This window comes from Vanacampus margaritifer, chromosome 19, assembly GCF_051991255.1.
Source record: "Vanacampus margaritifer isolate UIUO_Vmar chromosome 19, RoL_Vmar_1.0, whole genome shotgun sequence".
Taxonomy (NCBI): domain Eukaryota; kingdom Metazoa; phylum Chordata; class Actinopteri; order Syngnathiformes; family Syngnathidae; genus Vanacampus; species Vanacampus margaritifer.
In genome coordinates, this window is record NC_135450.1 from 10736609 (window position 1) to 10756805 (window position 20197).

Genomic DNA, 20197 nt, shown 5'->3' on the forward strand with positions numbered 1-20197 from the left:
AAAGTGCATTGTCTCATTACTGGGCTAAGCTTAAAGGGCACAATTTACATATACATCACAGTGAGGATGCTGTAACCCCCAACACTGATTGCATTTTAATGGCAACAGGCGATGACAAGTTGGAAAGGCGGAAAAGAGCTACACGTCGGCACACTGGGCACTGGTGAGGACAGACGGTGCTCGGCGGCTTCAGCAGGAAATGAGGAAAAAAAGCCAAGGCAATTCTCAGAGCACAATGCTGACGCAAGCGAGAGAGAAAACGTTAACATGGGTGCCTTCACTTGACGCACTGATAACAGGTCAGGACTCAGCGGTTGGCTAGACAAGGGAGGGAAAAACGTGATTGCATTCTAAGGCGATAGATAACAAGGTTAACTGGAAATAAACCCTTTGAGTTTAAGTGCAGAAAAGACCTCAAGTGAAAATTACATGTAAGCAGCTATTGCCATTGAACGGCGTTGACAATTATGTTGTTCAGAAAGTATCTCAAAAGACAACTAGATGGGCACTGGGATCTATAATCAGATCTGCCAAGGCTTAACAATCTTAAACATGTCCATATAACTAATTGAAAAATTGTGACATGACAGGCCAAATTACACTTTTTCATGTCTACTCATACAATCCATTTAGCACCAGCTGTCTTAATTATTGTACATTAGTTAAAAACTGGTAGCAATTGGGCAAAATCCCAAGTGCAAAACGGTTAACTTCCGATGTATTTTCGGACATTTTCTTCAAGACTGCTGAGCTAACATGAGCTATTTGAGTTTTACGGTGTACGGCGAGTTGTCAAACTGCGGGACAGTTTTGCCCGTTTGGGTCGCCTTGCATCCTATGGCAGGCGTAACACCAATACTCACTTCTTTCTTAAGATTTATTTTTTTTTGCTCTGATATGCCAAATAGACCACAGTGGACTCATTCAATCAAGTACAAGCCATTATAATTCTGTCAAGGGCCAGTGGAACGGCATAAATCAAGACAAAAGATCCTTTGTATAATTAATAATATATGCCCCATTGTGGTTCTCGACACTAAATGGTCAGGAATGCATTAGCTTGTTAAACAGTGCAGCGCACTCTCAGCTTTTGTTTGGATTACAAGCCTTCTTAAATGGAAATAGACTGCTTGTGTTGTTTTTTCCTATCTATTGTTAGGGCTAGGTCAGGGGTGGGCACACTCGGTCCTCGAGGCCCGGAGTCCTGCAGGTTTCGGATGTTTCCCTTCCCCAACACAGCTGATATATGATCAGCTCATCAGCAAGCTCTGCATAAGCCTGATAACGATCCTGTTGATGGGAATCAGCTTGTGTTTTTTTAAAGGGAAACCTCCAAAACCTGCAGGACTCCAGCCCTCGAGGACCGAGTTTGCCCACCTCTGGGCTAGGTCAAGTCCAACCCCAGCAGAGTTTGCATATGCAGAAATAAAATTCACTGGTGTCAACGGACCCTGCATCTTCCCGTCCATGCTGCCCAGATGTGTTATTTACACAAAAGAAAGTGAATACCCCATTGAGGTTTGGCTTGCGAGGGCTTAGCTATCACCATCAAAGATGTGTAGTAAGCACCCGGGGGATGAAAAAGGTGAGACGGAGTAGCAGCAAGTGACTCGTCATAGGAAGCTCGTAAATGATGCATGAAAATTGTCAGAGCATGAACAGCCAACCACAGAGGGAGGGCGAAGGCAGAGAAGTCAGTCTTAGTTCCAAAGCTCTTTTGTAGTCGTAATTAAAGCCGTCGTTACATTTGCTGGGCCATGCCAAATGGTGCATTTGTATGTGCCAGTTAAAGTGAACATGGAGCAGGGGGAGATGAAATTTCATACCAGGATCCAAAGAGCGGTACCAGCAATTATTAAGTCGATAAATCATTGCGGTGCCGCCAACATGAACAATCCCAGAAAAGCCTTTGGGTGCAATTATGAATTGGGTGTCTCTGACTGACTGATTTCTTTACTTAATTATTTCATCGAATTATTGCTTCAGTGATCTGGAGCGTAGGAGACGATGCAAAGGCTGAAGGGAACCAAGAGTGTCACGAGTGCAAGTTGTTACATTAAACATTTCTGCCTATAGGGTGAATTAAAAGGCAGTCAGTCTTGGAATTTTTTCAACTTCTGCCATTATCAGTGACGAAAACAAAAAAAAATCCGCAATTTTGCATGCTTCATAGGTTGTTTGAAGTTTAACTTGCCTATAGGAAGGTGTGAATGGAGGTTTGTCTAAATATAGCCAACTGGCAACCAGTCCTTGCCCAGGTCTAAAAATGATTTTAATAGGCACTATTAGGCTGTGGCCCTAATGAAGCCAACACTATAAACAATTATGTGGATGCAACGGCTGATGTCATCATCTTTGTGGTCATGTTCCGTTGACAAAAACAAAAAATTCTGTGTCACTCATCTGGAGGAAAAACCGGTTCCGATTTGCAAGCAACTGGAAAAAAATTCAAGCTGGTTTTTGAAGAACCCCTTGAAAGTATGGCAAAGCCTTAAAGTAGGCCAATCGTTTGGCCTAAAAATTATACATAGATATATAAATGAAGAAACGGAACAGAGGTAGACAAAGCTAAGAACATCAGCGATAATAGCTGATTATGCGTAACTTCCGAACATGCATCTTGCGGAGACAACAAAGCCTTCGCCTTCAATACGACGTGGCACCTCTTCAAATTTGAAACGGGGTTACAATAAATACCCACTGACACAAGCAGGTCAACAGATCATGTCTAATTCTCAACGGGTTAAAGACCACACACTCTCCACTTGACACTTAACAATGGAGGTCCAATGACCTAAAGCTCGCATCCCTCTGACAGATGAACGTTTGTGACGCTAGCAAATGTTGATTTCACGGCAGGGTTCGTTCAGGGTCGCAGCATTTCCTAAACTCTCTAAATAGTCTTTCTTGCGACAAATAAGACCATTAAGACCGTTTAAGAGAACTTTTAAGATTGGTTACGGAATGTTTAGGAAATGCCGCGATTTTGAACGAAACCTGACATGAAATCAGCATTCGTTAGCATTGCAAATGTTGGCCCCTAAGTGCGATAGTCGCTTCAGAAAGACCATACACAACGCGAATAAGTGATACAGTAGGTTCCACGATTTTGTGATTAATGACTATGCAGGGGATTATTGTATAATGTATGATTTAAGAAAACTAAAACATTCAAATACAATTTAATACATTTAAATACTTCACAGAGTAAGCGTTGGTTTGAGCCACATATGCATGCAAATTACCAAAACTGTATCACCTTTGACTGATGAAACCCTGATACAGTAGTATTGGTAGAATGAAACGATTTAAAAACTTCACACAACCGTCGGCAAAAGCTAACGTGGGAAATCAGCCAATCTGCATGCATCATTCTCGATTCACTCTGACACACCTTTCCAAATCTGAACAGATGCTCACTTGTTTACCTAGTGCACAGCGTGGTTTTCAACGCGAGCGTGTGTTTCCATGGCAATCAACAACATTTTCCCTTCGCTCCCGAGAGGGCTCCATTCTGTAATTCTCCATGAATTCACATTTAGGACACGGGGGCGAACACTGCCATGCATTCATGCCGGGGGAATAAATTATACTGTAGCATTTTGGGGTCAAGGGAAAACAAATGCTTGGAGCTGTTTTTTGGGGGGCGTTTGACTAGTGTAATTTAATTCAAATCATATGGGGAACTGGCGCATGTTTGATTTGAGATTCCCAACAGTAGGAAAATGTGGGTTATGGGTGTTGGCTGGGGTTTACTCTAAATGAATACTATTTGAGAAATATAAGATTTACAACATTAAGTTTTATGTATGACACCAACATATGCATGTCATGTTTTATACTGAGACTGTAGAGTTCAACTGAATAATTTTGACACTGTATCTTTGAGGGACCCCATACATAAAAATTACCAGTATATAACCATTTCTTTCTGTAATATACAGTGTTGGTTTTATATCAAGTGAGTTTTAGAGTACCAGTACATAAAAGAGCTATCGGTTATAAACTGTTATCGTAACGATACTTTTTATAGGCATTCTTGCGGGAACACCATTCAAGAAAATTCTCATTGAGAAGGATCCTAAGATACTTAGGAGCTAAGTGATGAATTTAAGCATATTTAATACATGAACATTCTCAGTGTGGAGCAGCGTGTTTCTGTTATACACTGTGCAATGTCAGACGTCTAGGTGAAAAGTTTGGCATCTTTGACGAACAACAAATGAATTTTCATCATGTAGTCATTTTTAGCCGTGAGATGCTGTCTGACACCAAACCAATTCGAAGTGTAGGCATTTGTTAAATATTGTCATGTTTTTGTAAATAAATAATTTACGTATATAGAGCTTTTTGAAGTCTGAAAGAAATAATGTAGGTACTTTGAGGAACATGGAATTCACATTTAAACATACTGTTAAAGAACTGTGTCAAAAAGCCAAGCATCGGAATATCTGTGAATGTCCTTGAATTGCCTTTAATTGCTAAGAGCTAGCTTGCTCTACTGATAGATGACTTCTACACCTAATTAACGAAAGATCGACCTACACTGTGGCAACTGCGGCAGGAATGAATACAAAACAAACATCAGAGAAATGACAAAACTCAAACTGTCAAGAGTAGAGTTGTCGGAAAAGAAAGCTACCAAGGCTGAGACGGTGAGTCATGGACTGCAGGGTCATAAAACGCAAGACGGCCATTTGTCAAGTGAGGTGACACGTTGCGCCGACACTTAATGAAACGTCTCGATCAATAAATGATACCATCCCTGGCTCGTGGAAATGAAGGCGATCAGTCAATCCGCTCAATTGTTCCCCCACTGCCGCCGACCGACGGTTTGTTTGGTTTTACTTTCGCTACGTCGTCACGGCTAATGGCATCTCACATGATAGCATCGATACTGGCGACGAAGCTGCAGCTGGCTGTGCAATTTCATTGGCTAGCAAGACACAAATTTTCAATCTCTTGCATAAGAACATTAAGGCAGTAGTTAACTGAACTTGGCATGGTCTGCCTCAGGGACATCCACCTAGCTTTCCGCCCTTTTCGGTGTTCAATTAACAGTCTGTGTTTAACCGCTACCTGTGGTGCATGAGACCGCTATGCAACGATAGCTGCAGACACCATTTAATAGATGTCAGCCTGACCTGAATACATATGGGGTGATAAAAGGTGATTTTTTTTTTCCCAGGTCATGAATTCTGTATTTCTTGCTCCGAAATACTATCTCTGCACGCTAATTATGCCTCCCTTTTTTAGTACTGTAGGCTTAGTAATATTTGGATCAAATGAAACTTCCCCACTAATCAATGTACAGTAATCCCCTGCCCTGCCTATTTGCTATTCACAAAAATCACCCATTTGTTTTTTTTTGTGGAACCTTTACTTATACACTAGTATATTCGCGGTTCTTTTTTGTGCTCTTCCGTAAAATGGCTCATAATCAAATAGTAACTTACGACAAGAAAGCATGCTAGAAGTGATGCATCTAGACTGCATGAGATCACTTTTTTCTGTAAACATTCATTAGGTAAGGAATAATGTGACAACTACATTTAGGAGATACAATGGAGTCCCAGTTTAATCAGTTTTTTTATGGCATTAGTACGCATGCTGTAACGCACAATAATCACGAAAGAAAGCTGAAATTTGAGCAATTGTTACCATCAGTCAACATCCATATAATGAATTCAAGAATTTAGGTCCTTTCCTACAGGGCATATATTTCATTCATCATATAATTGTTTTCTTAACTTCAAAGGTGATTGAAAAGATTTCTTCAGCAAACAATGTGTCCTTCAAAAAGAAAAGATTTGCCTCAAGGAGAGACTACAGATCTAACCAAGACCGTGTTATCGTGATAAGGCTACAAAACATAAAAGGGTTAACGCGTGTGTGAAACATTTTTAAACCTTTGAGTTTGTGACGTTCGTACTACAAGAGCACGGGGGTCATTAGTAACCGGCGTACCATAGATACAATGGTTTGATGAATAACAATGAACTGCACGAGGAGTCAGATGCTGGAAAAAGCTAATGAATTGCCGAGCTGCCCTTGACTATAATGACACGTCTTAATGAGTCGTTCGCTGCAAAGCAGGGCAGCTATGTGCGAGAGGAAAATGCACCTCGGCGCGGCATTTAATGGCTGTGTCCGCCGATTAGTTTGGATAAGTGAGGTTCTCCCAGTAATTTCAAGTAATTAAAAACAGTCGGCACGCATTTTAAATTGCTACGGTGGGTGTAGGGGTTGGGAGGGGGGGGGGGGTACGGCATGTCATGCAACATTTCTTTATGGGTGGCGTGCCAAGGCAGCTAGCATGGTCAAATAACTAATATGTGGCTGATTTTATTGTCTACCCTATTGTTATGGTTGAGAAAATGTGCAGTGTGAATTAATTTTATCTCTAAATTTACTCAACAGCCACGGGACCACAACCATAATAGAAATAAAATGTTCATAGCACACATATTAGCATAATTGCAATGAAAGGGAGCTGTAAAAAGGATGTGAATCTCTGTAGAAAAAAAAGGCTGGCAAAGAGGCTCAAGCTTTGTTTACACTAAATGGTACCGTAGACATTTTTCCTAGTCAGGTCAAGTCATCTTTATTTATAAAGATATTCTTTTCAAACTATTCTTTTCAGTAGCTGATGATTGGATAGCAATTTAGTATGGGATTCTACACATGGGCCAAGCTCTGCCACAAATGGTAAAATTAAATTGGGTAGTGAGTGCAGTGGTTTGATTGCAAAAACTTTCAGTTCACCTTTCATTAGCTTTGTTGATGTCCTACATCAAAACTGAAAAGCACAGAACACGAGTGAATTAATCCAAGTGTTATCAAATAATGTTTGTGCAAGTGTTCCTGTCAATTATAACTCAACCGAACCAGGCTCCATTACACTGCTGGCGGCATTGCGATGGCTGATTTGTACTCAAAAGCGCTAATCAAAATATGTCAAATACTATAATGCTTAAAATCAAAATGACTTGAAATATAAAACTGCCTAAGGAAACGTGTTCAGAACGGAAATGGGATGATTGATCAGCCAATCCTAGTGCAGACTAGCTTATTATTACATTATTAAATAAATATTTGACATGCACGGTCATAATTTAAGGACTTTGGAGAAACCACCAAACACTTAAGTGGATACACACAGCACAAAGTGGTAGCACACGGTGATGTATGGAAAGGAAAAATACACAATCATAACAGTAGACAGTAATATGATGTGCATCCTAATACAAAAATAGAGTGATGATTTATATTCATTTGGCTTGGCGCTGCAACCATCTAAGAGGCATTTGTGCCCACCAAATGGCAACTAAACTTGGCGCCAGATTGCCTTTGAGAAGCAATTTTTTTTGAGAGAGAAATGCAAATTCCAATTCGGACGTTAAAGCTGCAATTTCAAACTGGAAACGGCTTCTTTGTACCCTGCTGTTGGCGTTCTAATTTTAGCTCCCCAAGGAAGAAAAAAGGTAAATTTGTCACCTGACGTCGGTAGCAGGCGACGTTAATAATGCAAACAAGCTGCCAAAACGTGTTTCCTGCGACCACTGACCGAGTTAGCCTGAAGCGACTAACTGCCCAAGGGAGTCATGGGACGACTATCTAGCCACCTAGTGTTGACTTTGGTGACAGCTATAATTAAAAGACATACAAGTACATTCATTATAAATGATTGAGGCCATCATTGAGAAGGTATACTTACTATACTATATATATATATATATATATATATATACTATAATTTTGGTTAGTTTTTGGAGTTTCTTTTCCCCTGGAAGATTCGTGTCATGCATAGATTTACTACTGTCATGACCACCGTAAATCGGTTGAATTGCAAAAATAATCTCTTAAAACCTCTGGGTCTGTCTATTGAGGAATTGAGAATCATAGAAACACTACAAGGTTGAACTTCTTGCTTTGGCCAAGTATAGTCCTTGTGTGTGATGGCAAAGACATACTGGGAGTTAATATATTTTTTTAAATGGAAAAGCTCATTTAAATACAACATTTCAAAAATCAAATAAGCGGAATTATCTTCAACAACGCTTTGTAATCTCTGAAATATAAGTGTCCTCTTACTAAACCATTTCCTGGATGCTGTCCTTTTTGATCTGAAAAGAAATCGAATCTAGGCCATCCTTTTATGCAGTAACTACTCCAGCCTAATATAAAAGGAAGCGGGGTGTTTATTATGACTTTAAATATCCTATCAAGCAAGGCCTGGCGATGGATTGACATTGGCAACGGAGGAGGAGAGACGCCCGTTTAATGTGATGTAAGTTGCGCGGCGGGGAGCGGGGTGGGTCGCAGCGTTATTCCAGCCACAAGAGAGCAAACCTCGGTGGCTGTTGCCTTGGGCAGGCTATTGACTGATGCAGAGGAGACATTATGCAGAGTCGGCATCACTATAATTCTCTTTTGCAAACACTGACGATGCTTGTGTAAGGAAAGGTTCTCGTCAACCTTCTATGATGGCAAAAAAAGAAAAAGAAGGTTTCATCTGGTGTAAATATCTTATGTGACAATCAAACTCCCAGCCGAATAAGGAGAGCAAGGGGGGGGGACTTAATTATAAATGAAAGGATGGCACTTGCAATGAACTTGATCCTTGTGGTGATGCACCATACGTGAACCCTGAGCTGGGGGCCTTGCTAATGGCCCTGGGGGGGGGCAGGGAGGATGGAGAGCATTTTGACCCTTGTTGTGTGAGTAAGCTAGTGGCAAGCGGAAGTGGGAGCACTGAAAACATATTCCGTCCATTCAAGGTCTTCCCACGCATCTATCCATCGCAACCAGGTTTGTCCAGCCCACAGGAGTGCTTTTCACACCTGCTCCACAAATATACTTAGCCTTCAAAAAAGTGTTTGTGTAAATATTGAGTGGCCCTCATCATCCCCACTGTCGCTGCTTGTTGTATCGGAATGGCACAGGCCAGTCTCGGTGAGAAGAGAGCAATGGATCGAGCCTCTGAACTGAAGAGAAAGCTTAAATTAAAAGGGCATGTTGCAAAAAGGTTTTTTCCTCCCTCCCCAGTGTTTTAAACAAATTTGTGAATAATGATGAAACTTAACTATATTTGAATGCTAATTGCTGCAAAACGGAAATAGATAGAAATAAACTTATTTTGTTTCCTAATAATCTTTCTTTTGGTAGGTTCCATGTTTTTATAGCAATTGAACACAATATTCTGTGGGCCTTGCAAAATCAGTCAAAATCCAGTAAAACAGCCGGGAGCGAAGGGGATTGTGTCAGTGAAAATGGCTGGAAGTGAATGCGTTAAGGACAGTTTAGTAGTATTTAATTTTTAAGAACAATACAATAGATATTAATCTTTTAGAACTGTTCCTTTTCAAACATTTATTTAGGTATAATGTTTTTTTAATTCCTCCACTTGGGGCAGAGTCTCAGTCTTGTTCTCCATTGAAGGAAGAATGATGGTGCGGGAGATTGAGAGATAGATCCTAGGAAGGAAGTGAGCCAAAAGGAGCTCTTGGGATTTTTTTGTGGCTCTACTCGTGGTAAGCATGCCCACCAAACATCATGTTTCTAATTAGAACGAGGAGAATGAAAACGAGACCTGTGTGGGACTTTTGTTTCACAAGCGTTGCTGAATTTTACCGGGTGCACTTCTTAGCCTGTCATGTCATTAGGCACAATCACTGATCAATTAGCCTAATAGCTGCCCCGCTGAGGAGTTCCAGGTGAGAACAGGATGCCAATGTCACAAATTAATCACCCGACTTAGCCTAATTAATTGACGCTTCCGACGGAGGGTTTTGGTAATGAGTCTGCGCGACAAGCTTCTGAATTAACTTTATCATATGATACCAACTGTCCATGCAAGACAGTGATATCGCCTCATTTTCCTGTATGTCCATCCCGTTCTTAATAAAAAAAGAATGTGTGAATAATTAAAGGACTGGATCTGGCTTGGCTTGATTTATACGAGTGGATAGAGTAGTGTACAGAGGCTCAGTAGGGATGATGCTCATGGAAAAGAAGCACCCCCCTGTGTTGGGTAGAGGGACTACAGATGAAACTTGGCAGACGATGTCATTCATCGCCTGCTGTAGGAGGGCTAGCGGGCATTTTGTGACTTAACATGCGAGCGGTTGAGGTGACATCCCCATTAGTTTGCGTCACACCTGCCGTTTGCTACAGGTGGTCATGTAATGGCCCCGCGGTGTGGTCATGTTCCGAGTGGTTAAGAGAGGAGAGGACCCCGCTAATGAGGCTGCTCGCTTCCGTCGACTCCCCACAGTGTGTTGTGTTTCAGTGTGTAAACGTGTGTGTGTGTGTCATATACATCTGGTGTGCTGTAATAATGTGGCACAGTTGACCGCTGTTTAGACAAGAAAGGACTTTTTTTCCCTGCATTTCCGAGAGCTGATGGAAAAATATAATTTTTAATGGGTTGGGGCGAAAAATACATATTTTTTTCTATTTTCTTTTGCCGTTTCAAATTTTGTTTATTTTTTAGATTGCATTTTGTTGACGTTTCTTCTTTTTTTTTTCTTACTCATTAAAAACAATACTTTGATTTGTCTAAATTTGGATTTCTCTCAATTTTAATTTTGCTTTATTTTTATATTTGCTTTTGTATTTTGTAGAGATATTATATTATTTATTTGTTATTATTAATGGCTGTATATTTTTGCATTTCGTTTATTTATTAAATTTCCATGTGTTTAATTTAAAATTTGTTTTATACTTTTTTGCTATTTTTACTCACCTCGTTCATCCCAATATCATTTTAAAAGTTAATGATAGCCGTTTTTAGCTTGTTTTGAACCTTTTATTCACTGTGCACTATGATAAAATGCTATGTATTATGTAATTATCTAACTGTATCACACCATTTAGCTTGCCGTTTGTGTTTGTTAAGTTTGTTTTCATGCATTTTTATTTTCTTTATTTTACTCTGCTGTCTGCTGCCAGGTCGGTATTGCAACTTGCCTAAGATGGATAAATAAGGGTTCAATACATAACATTCACTCCAAAAGAATGACAGCACTCAATGAGGGCTGTTGAGAAGGAAATAATGCAAAAAGAGAAGAATATACACAGGTACGAGTGAGTGTTTTGATGTTTTACAGCAGATAACTTGTTTAAACAGATGTATGACAAGTACAAATGTTTAAAAAAAAAATTAGATCTGCTGTTTGACTTACCTTTGCATCTCTCATTCCAGTTAAAATGACACTAACAGCTGTTATCTTTTTTTTTTTTACTTGACAAAGGCAGCTAATGAAAACTGGTACTCACTGGGGGTGCATGGTTTATTCTCAGTAGCCTCGCCCTGAGTGCTGGCCTTGCCCTGCTGTTCCGTGGCACCGTGGCTCCTCCTGGTTCCGGGAGCACTCGGAGGAGTTGCTGCTGCTTTTGATGGTGATGCCGTTGTTGATGCAGCTGCCGCCGCCACTGGTGCTGCTGCTGCTGCAGGCTGAGCTGGCGTCTGCTGGTCTGCAGATCACAACAGAAAATTAGGTTAGGAAGTACACTTATACACATATATTGGTCTTTATGCAGAGAGTGGCATTACATTAGTAGTATCAATCACCAGAGGGAAATGGGAAGAAGAGACTAATTTGGGCCAAATTGACCTCGAAACGGCAGCGTCAAACCAAAATGGCGGACTTCCTGTGCATTTCCAGCCATAGGTTTATGAGGCTTTTTCAGGAGTCTCGTCTTACTAAACAAGGTTACCTAATTCAGTGTTGCTAAAGGATTTACATATGTTCTCTTATTTATTCCTGTGCAAATTTGGGGAGGATTTACGGCAGTCATACCTGCACAACTTCTGGGTATTTTTTAGGGATGCACGACATCCTACAGATAAACCAGTTAATAAAGAAATTGTTGCTATTTTTAAACTTGACTGTTTTGTTTTGGCAAACTCGAAATTAGTTACTGGTTTTCTTTGAAGCAGACATATCAATAAAATTCTGCTTCATGGTGCTTTACACGATGTTTACATGTATTTGTCCATGTTAGACTCAAAAGTATATTTGTTACCGACACTTTCTAAATTATTGGTTTATCGGTATCGGTTAAAAATAGCATTATCGTGCATCCCTAGTATTTTTCAGTTGGCTTAATTTATCGTTTTGTTTCAACCTGTGCATCTTGTGGGAGAAGAACTGTCACCTATTTTTACCTCATGCAACGTTCAGTAGGATTTAACCTGCAACGCGCATGAATCTTTTGGGATATTAACAGTACTGTTATTTTAAGCATTGGAACGGTTGGGGGATTTTTGATGTAATGTTAGTTTAAAAATTGTAGTTTTGGGGGATTTTGCATTAGTCTTTGTCTTTTGAATTGCCCCCGAAATGGTAGCATCAAACTTAACATCCAAACCTTGTGGAATCTTACGAGTGTGTGCCTTCGGCTTCTAATTTACATTGACAGCTTGAGTGTTGCAGGACATTAAAAACTGAAGTGGAGTCGTTCTATTGAAGCCCTCTGAATCACAACATTCTTATTTTTCACATTTATTTTATCACCTCTCATACACTTTCTCAAGTCAGACAAGTCCCCAGACATGCCGCCAGGAGTTCGCTACACCCCAAGTGTCATGCAAACGGCTTGGCTAATTGATAGCTTTATAAAAGGACCTTGACTAAAGGATGAAATATTTAAAAGCACTGCGTTCCCCTTCCTTCAGAGACTGACCTCTGGCTCGTGCAATATTCATGGCACATAAAGTTCACAAAAAGGGTATAATCAAACATGACAGAGTACACACTTACAGTCGGATGTGGTGCAATCACAGCTATGGGGCTCAAGTCGGTAATCAATAAGACGTCAAGGTTATGTGTTTGCAAGGAATTCAAGTTCAGGAACATTTCTTAAGGCTGAGCTCCAGAATATCATACTGTATAACACTGTATGTAAGTTTCCAACAACTATATTGCGGTTACTTTAAGCAACGTTGCTAAGTAGCCAATTCCTACAGGGGCGATCATCAACAGGAATATTTGCATACCATTACACGCCTCAACACTTTAATATTTGACGAGATCCATAAAAAAAAAAAGACCTACTCGCATGTATCATTTAACATCTGCTGGATCGCACCTAATCGAAACCAAAGCTGCTGCCAAAGCAGAAAAACAGTAGAGGCCTTGAAATCATTTGAGTTTACCGGAAAAACTCAAAAAGTTTGGCACACCTGTGTTTGGGCAATTTCGTGCGAAAAAGTTGAGCACTGTGAAGACTCTTTCTAGATGTCCCCTATTTACTAAGAAGTCTGTCTTTGATCTTAGGGATTCCACCCATCCATCCTCTTAACCGCTTATTCCTCACAAGGGTATCGTAGGGATTTAATAGCCAAAATGTGTTCAATAGCCAAAAGTCAAAATGTTAAAAGTTTCTCACCCTTCTTCCTGTGTGCCTCCTTGATGTCCTCGCACATGCGATCGAACTCTGGGTCGAGCTCAGAGGCGAAGATGGCGTGCGCCGAGTCCTTGAGGCTGCATGCACGATGCCTGATCACCTTGTCTGCAAAAACAGAATGAAAAACATGCCTGTCTTTAAATTTTGTGATCCAATTGTCAAAGTCCTGCCGCGAAATGTGAGTAAATGCCATAAATCCAATCTCACCCCTCAAAAAATAAATTAACATGTTTTTTTTTCCACAAGTAAATTAACACTCTACAGAATTTTGCTGTATAGAAAAACGCAGTAATACAATTTCATGCTTTATATCAATGGATAGAAGTCCATGTACTTCTGCGAAACCATTATTGTACTACCGTACTTTTTTTTAAGCAGCACATTGTGGCATCTTAGTGAGTGTCAGAAAGAGCAGAAAAAAGTGGATATGTAAATTTGTCAATAGTGAACCACAAATATATGGGGATTTACAGTGACTGGAAAAACAACAATTTATTATTTAACTTCCTGTTTTGGGGCTAAAAAAAAAAAGTCATGTGTTCTTCAGCACACCATGTCTCTGATGTCCCCGGGCATCATTAATCCCCCATTTTGTGTGACTGAAGGGCCGCGCTGAAGAAGGAGGCTAAAAGCGTATCCACTGTAAACAGGCTGCCTCTCATTACAGGCAGGCGGAGGTAGGAAGCGGCGGCAGAGGGGTCGCAATCTGCCAGCATTTGTCTAATTGGACGACGGCTGCGTAATGGTGATGGAGGCAGAATGTGTGTGTGTGTGTGTGTGTGTGTGTGTGTGTGTGTGTGTGTGTGTGCATGTATGTGTGTGTTTTCAGAGGCTTCTAATGACAGCTGCCCTGCTGGGCCTGCTGGCTGCTTCAAGTCTCTTTCTACTACTACCACCCGGTACTTACCAGCACTTCTAATTTGCTTAATAGTAGAAAAAGGTCCTTTATGTTGACGTATTAGTGATACATTCTACTTAAAATATAAATTTGCCTCAGTATTTTGTGGGTGTGGTCCACCAACGTGTTAACAGCCAGCCACTAACCTGAGACCAATAACAGCCAACTCTCTACACTCATTCGCCGACTCCCTGCCATTTAAAGCCACACACATTCAAAGTCAAAGGTGCTACAGTGTAGAATGTGAGGTTGCTAAGCAAAATACCTGTGCCTCACATGAATTTTGTATTCTGCATGTATATTTTGTTTTAGTATTAGGCAAACTAGGCATGTGCACAAATCGGTAGTGATTCCATTTGGGATTCAAAGGGGCGTGGCGAGGTGTATATATAGGAGAGCACATGTTTAATTTAAAAAAAAAATTCACAGGAGAAACAGCCCACCAACGTGCTAATAATGACTTCCTATCATAACTGAAGGCTTAATTGTGCCACGATTTGGCCACATAGTACACAGAATAACTATCAAGACTTGGCCCATCTTGTTTTCAGGCTTTTACCTGGCTCAAATTGAGGCTGAGGTGGCATCATCCTGACTATGATGAGTGATTACCAATACCAGGTATCGGTGCCAATAACAGTCTTATTTTAAGGTATCGGTACTCAAGGCGGTGCCGATACCATTATCGGCCGCCCTCCTGCGGTCGTACAATCAGGGACAATAAATTTGAAATGATATGAATACAAAGCTGCCATTAACGTCATGCAATTTTAAGGATAAATAATATATTGGGATATACAGGTCTTTCTTTAAAATCATTTATAGGTTGGGAATTTTATTTACTAGTGGTATCGGTATTTGGTATCAGTAGCGGTGACTACTCAAGAGTTACGTATCGGTCTGGGAAAAAAAGTAGTATCAAACATCCCTAATCCTGACCATGCGCCATGACGTGCATGTAATCTGTAAATTCAACTGACAACATATAATAATTCCATGATTCGCTAATACGAATATTAGTTCCAATAAGAATATGACTAGTATCATGTTAAAGCATTCATTCATTATCAGTCACAGTCACTCAGGCTGGAGGTGGCAAGCAAACAAGGTGGAGGTGGCCGCCTCTGAATTTTGTACACAGGAAAAACCCTTTTTATTAAAACAGTCTAATTGTATTTTCTCCCTTTTAGTGTGTATCTTTGCTAGATACCCCCGCATGCGGACAAATGACGGCACAATATAATTTATTCATTTGGCCTGGCAGAAAACTGCTTCCCATTAAGCATCGCAGGCGAAGCGAGAATTAAAATAGTTACTCGCACTGTACGCTGCTTTCAATTCATATCATTCTGTTCCGCCGCTGTCACTAATGTTCTGTTTAAGCCCGCGTGGACATTTTTCACCAGCGTACACAAAATATGGATGAATGTGTAAGCAAACAACAGGCCTTTTTCAATGTTTGTGCATACATTTGTCTTCTGTGATGTTCCGGGCGCTCAAGACGGCAAGAAAAAAGGGTGGGGGGAGGAATCAATTCTAGCTGTGAGACAAGAGACGAGATTAAATTTTCATGCATATGCAAGCCTGCCTCATTTTCTACATGGCAAACGGGAAAGTGGGGAAGTGACTTTCTCCATTTGAATTTCCGTCATGTACAAAAAGGCGCTAGGAGCTTTTGTAATTACCGCGCCTATAGGCTCACTTAATAAGTCATTAGATTTAGTTTTTTTTTTTAATCCCTTTTTTTTTTTTGTTTATTCACTCAATCACTAATGGCCCGCAACTACAGAAACAAACTATCAGATTGATTAAGGGAAACTGTGTGTGTTTCACGGTTGTCACTTGTCACTAACTAATCTAGAACTATTTCTAGAACTGATTCAAGGGTACAATATAGAAATGTCACCTAATTTTAAAACATGAATAAAATCTGACATACTACAATGTTTTTAAAGCCAAGTAACGTTTTACAGCCTGGAATTTCACCAATATATTGAACAGAATTTGACTATAGCGTATTATTTACTATGTATTCATATATTTAAAATCTCAGCTAAACTTTGCTTGGATAACGCTTTTTTAATGAAAAAGTGCGTCCAAGGGTGGTAGAGCATCAATAAATCCTTTTGCAAGATCGACAGAATTCATAATCATCAATTAATTAAATATGTGAAGAATGTTCAACTAGCAGGCGTGGAAAAGAACTGGTTACATTAAATGTGTATTTTTGAATGCATTTGTACATTTCTAATCCATTTTTAGAATTTGTAATAGTATTTTGACTTAAGCACATCTAGATGTATTACACTTCACAACACTAATCGCATCCATTTCCTCTTAGAATTTTTGATTGATTACGCATTATGAAATGTAAAATAATATGATAATATTAAGTACTTTACTACAACAGTGTTTTTTTATTGTATTGCAGATTTCACCAACATGAAGCTACGAGATTTCAGTACATTTAAAAAATGAAATAAAATTACACCTGGACCCTGGAGCAGGTGACAGGCGCATCTCCATATATAAGAAAGTGATAAAGCCAGCCATGATATATGGGTTCGAGACAGTGGCACTGAAGAAACGAAAGGAAGCCGAGCTGGACATGGCGGAAATTAAGATGTTGAGGTTTTCTTTCGGCCTGACCAGGATGGATTAGAATTAGAAATGAGCTCATCAGGGGGACACCAAAGTTAGATGTTATGGGGGGGGGGGAAAGGGAGCAGACATGTCCAGAGCACAGTTAGTAAGTATATCAGTAGAAGGGTGATATGGATGGAGCTTCTGAAAAAAGAGAACAGGAGGAAGCCCTAAGAGAAGGTTGAAAGATGTAGTGAGGGAAAACGTGAGGACATCTGATGTTGAGAAAGGAGGCAGCAGAAGACAAACTTCCATGGATAACACACAGTGGTAACTGGTAAGCCCTAACAAGACAAGCTGAAAGGAAAAGTTGACGACTGTATGTATCAAGTATGTGACCATGTATTTTGTCTTACCTCCAGGATCTTTGTCAGGATTATACTCGAGCGCATTGCTGCAGATAAGGTCGATGTCCACCAGAAAGTCTTTGGCCGTCAGGTACTGGTGCTTGTCAATCTTGGTCATGACGGTGGACAGGTCCATGGGCTGTCCAATCACTTCCAAGTAATCAGACACCTTACAGATGCACAATAGTTGGATTGTGACAAAAGTAAGAACAAAAATCCTTGGCTTTGGCTTTTGTCCTCACCTCTTCGATGTCAACGGGCTTGCTGAAGATATTGAAGCGTTTGTCGGTGGCCAGACGCTTGGTCACGTCCCTGAGAAAGAGCCGGAGCTCCCGTAGCGTGTTTTCCTCCTGCTCAGCCAGGCGACGCTGCTCCTCGGCAGACAGCACTCTGGGACCCGGGGCCTCGGCCACCGGCAGCACCTCCTCGCACCGCTCTACCAGGGACAAAGGCAAAAATGGTAAATATCGCTTAGTAAGAGTAAGAGGCTAGGAGCGGTGAAGTGAAACCGTTTTCAATTTTGTTCAAACGGTGTCATTCTTTGTTGTTGCTGAACTGAAACGCTCGTCGGCGGAAGGTACGAGTCAGGAATTTCATGCAGACCGCAAATGTGGTCCTTGAGCACAAAGGTTCACACATCCCTGCGCTGAATAAATGATGTAGAAGTATAGAGTGATTAAGCCAAGTAAGGAAAAGCCGATGTCCACTGCCCAGGCTCCATCTGTAGGCTGAGGAGAGGAGCTAAGGAAGCCCCTACGGCACCTCACCTCCATCATGAGCGTTCGTTCCCTGACTCTAATTAGAGATAATAGCTTCGGTACTCGCAAGTCACTTCCCTTCCCGCAGATTTTTTTCCTGCTGGAAGTTGGACCCCCAAGAGTGGAGCTAAGGACCCCAGCCTTGTATCAACGAGGAGGGGGATGACTGGGGATCCCATATTACGCTTGAATGATGGAGCAGGACAGTAGCAGAGGACAGATTAATGCTTGGGATGAGGATGTGATGGGGGGCACAGTGGGGCGGCGAGAAGGCAATTTTAACCCGGGAAACATTTACATCCTGTGCATATCTGCCAGCCACGTAATACACCTCGCGGGCCAAATATTTAGCGCTCACATATGCAAACAGAATATGAATGAGGCCTACACACACATTTAGCTCAATGTGTGCTTCTCTGCCTGGAGCTGAAGGTACATATTTTAGGTTTGAGGAGGGAACGGCACACACATGCAGACCAACACTGCCCTCTAGAGCCAATGTCCATGACTTCTTAATTCGCTGTGGGTGTCGGGCCAGCGTTAAATAATTATGTTCACATCCAGAGCTGCCTAAAGGTGGTAAAATTCAGAAAAGGACCTGCATTTTCAGAGAAAATATGCCTCTTTGTATAACACTTTAGTTTGAATGGCCTCTGGTAGGTAAGCATCATGAGGACAAGTTCTGAAGAAAGTATTTGGCTTTTTTTTTTCAGCTTTAATACAGCCCTGTTACACAAAATCTGAGTGTTTACACTGCCCTTGGATAAGCAAACATTCGAACAGACACATGCTAGCTTTCCTTTTACTGTGGCTTTAAAAACATTGGGAGAATCTGCGGTATTAAGCAGGGATGAAATAGAAATGCATCTGTCACACAATAAAGTTAATGTTTTAATATTTTACGCTAAGCAATGATTTACATGTATAGTGGTTAATACGCATTTCAACAATAATATTTATGGGTCAATATAATCCTCTTTAACAAGGGGTGAATTGTCCCCACAACATGCCTGTACATGGCAAGAGTTTGGTCATGGTATTTATTTATTTTAGGATGATTTCCTATGGGATTTATTCCTAATACAAACAACTGGCCAAGTGTCCCATTATTTGCCTGCGTGTACCTGTATTCCTGAGGCGTGGTGGAGCTTTGGCTGCTTGGACCAGCAGCAGGTCGGAGAAGAAGCTCCTCCGCTCTTTTTCGCCTGGAGGCTGCAGTGTGACCACCTCCCCATAGGCCTTCTGGAACATACTCCTCACCTAAAAACGTTTTTTTTTTTAAAGTGTTCATCGTATTTAACGGCAATACAATCCCAACAGTTGAATTTCAATTGGCCGCTTCTTTGCTTGGGAGTTGAAGGCTGCACCCTCTGGGAAGCTACTTTGCTGACAATGCTCCTTCTTCCTCTTCTTCCTGTTTCACATCAATCCACTCTCTTATCTCTTGACGCTTTTGAATCGCCTCTCGGTCTTTCTGGAATCTTACCTCGGACGAGAGTGGGTAATCATTTTTAAAAACGGAGGAGAAATGGGGGGTAAATTTGAGGGGAATGATGTAGCTGCGCAGAGGAAAGTGAGTAATGACGCTGGCTATTGCTCATGGTGATAAAGTCTGCAGGGTGCGGGCACGTGGAAGTGGTGAATAATGCACGACGGTGTGTAATTTAACACCTGTTCTACTGGCATGACATCAATGATATCTGGATTAATACGGAACGTAAGCGTCTGAATGTCATCATGAGTAATGCTGGACTACAGAGGTTTCAGAATAGTGGTGTAGTCATCCTACGATTTCGTCAGTCGACCTGGCACCCTCCATTTGCAAAAATGCAATGACACGCCTCTCAGAAAAAAAGCGGGCAATTTGCTGTTACCAGGTAAATCTCGCCACGTTCTCACCTCTTCAGAGAGCAGCGAGTACGATGTCTCGGCAGTGGCAAGGATAAGGACGGGGCAGAAGGAGGGCACATCCTGCAGCAGGGAGAGGAAGGTGCTCTTTAGCGTGTCGCTCACCGTCTCCCACCACTCCGAGACATGCGGGACAAACACCACGCTGGGGACGCTACGGCAGGCCTCGCGGAAAACCTGAAAGTACGGAACCAATCAAGGACCCAACTGGGAATTTTCTTGCTTATGCG

General features: G+C 41.1%; 1 protein-coding gene across 7 annotated transcripts in view; it reads right to left on the minus strand.

The window, feature by feature from the left end:
• Window positions 1-20197, minus strand: part of atad2b (ATPase family AAA domain containing 2B) — a 49283-nt gene that overhangs the window by 19261 nt on the left and 9825 nt on the right. For all 7 annotated transcript variants that reach the window (XM_077553139.1, XM_077553140.1, XM_077553137.1 and 4 more), the window contains exons 19-24: window positions 19959-20144; window positions 19184-19319; window positions 17544-17737; window positions 17311-17470; window positions 13396-13518; window positions 11281-11478 (exon numbers count right to left, since the gene is read on the minus strand). In XM_077553139.1, coding sequence (XP_077409265.1) covers window positions 11281-11478; window positions 13396-13518; window positions 17311-17470; window positions 17544-17737; window positions 19184-19319; window positions 19959-20144 — 997 coding nt within the window. The remainder of the gene's footprint in view (window positions 1-11280; window positions 11479-13395; window positions 13519-17310; window positions 17471-17543; window positions 17738-19183; window positions 19320-19958; window positions 20145-20197) is intronic.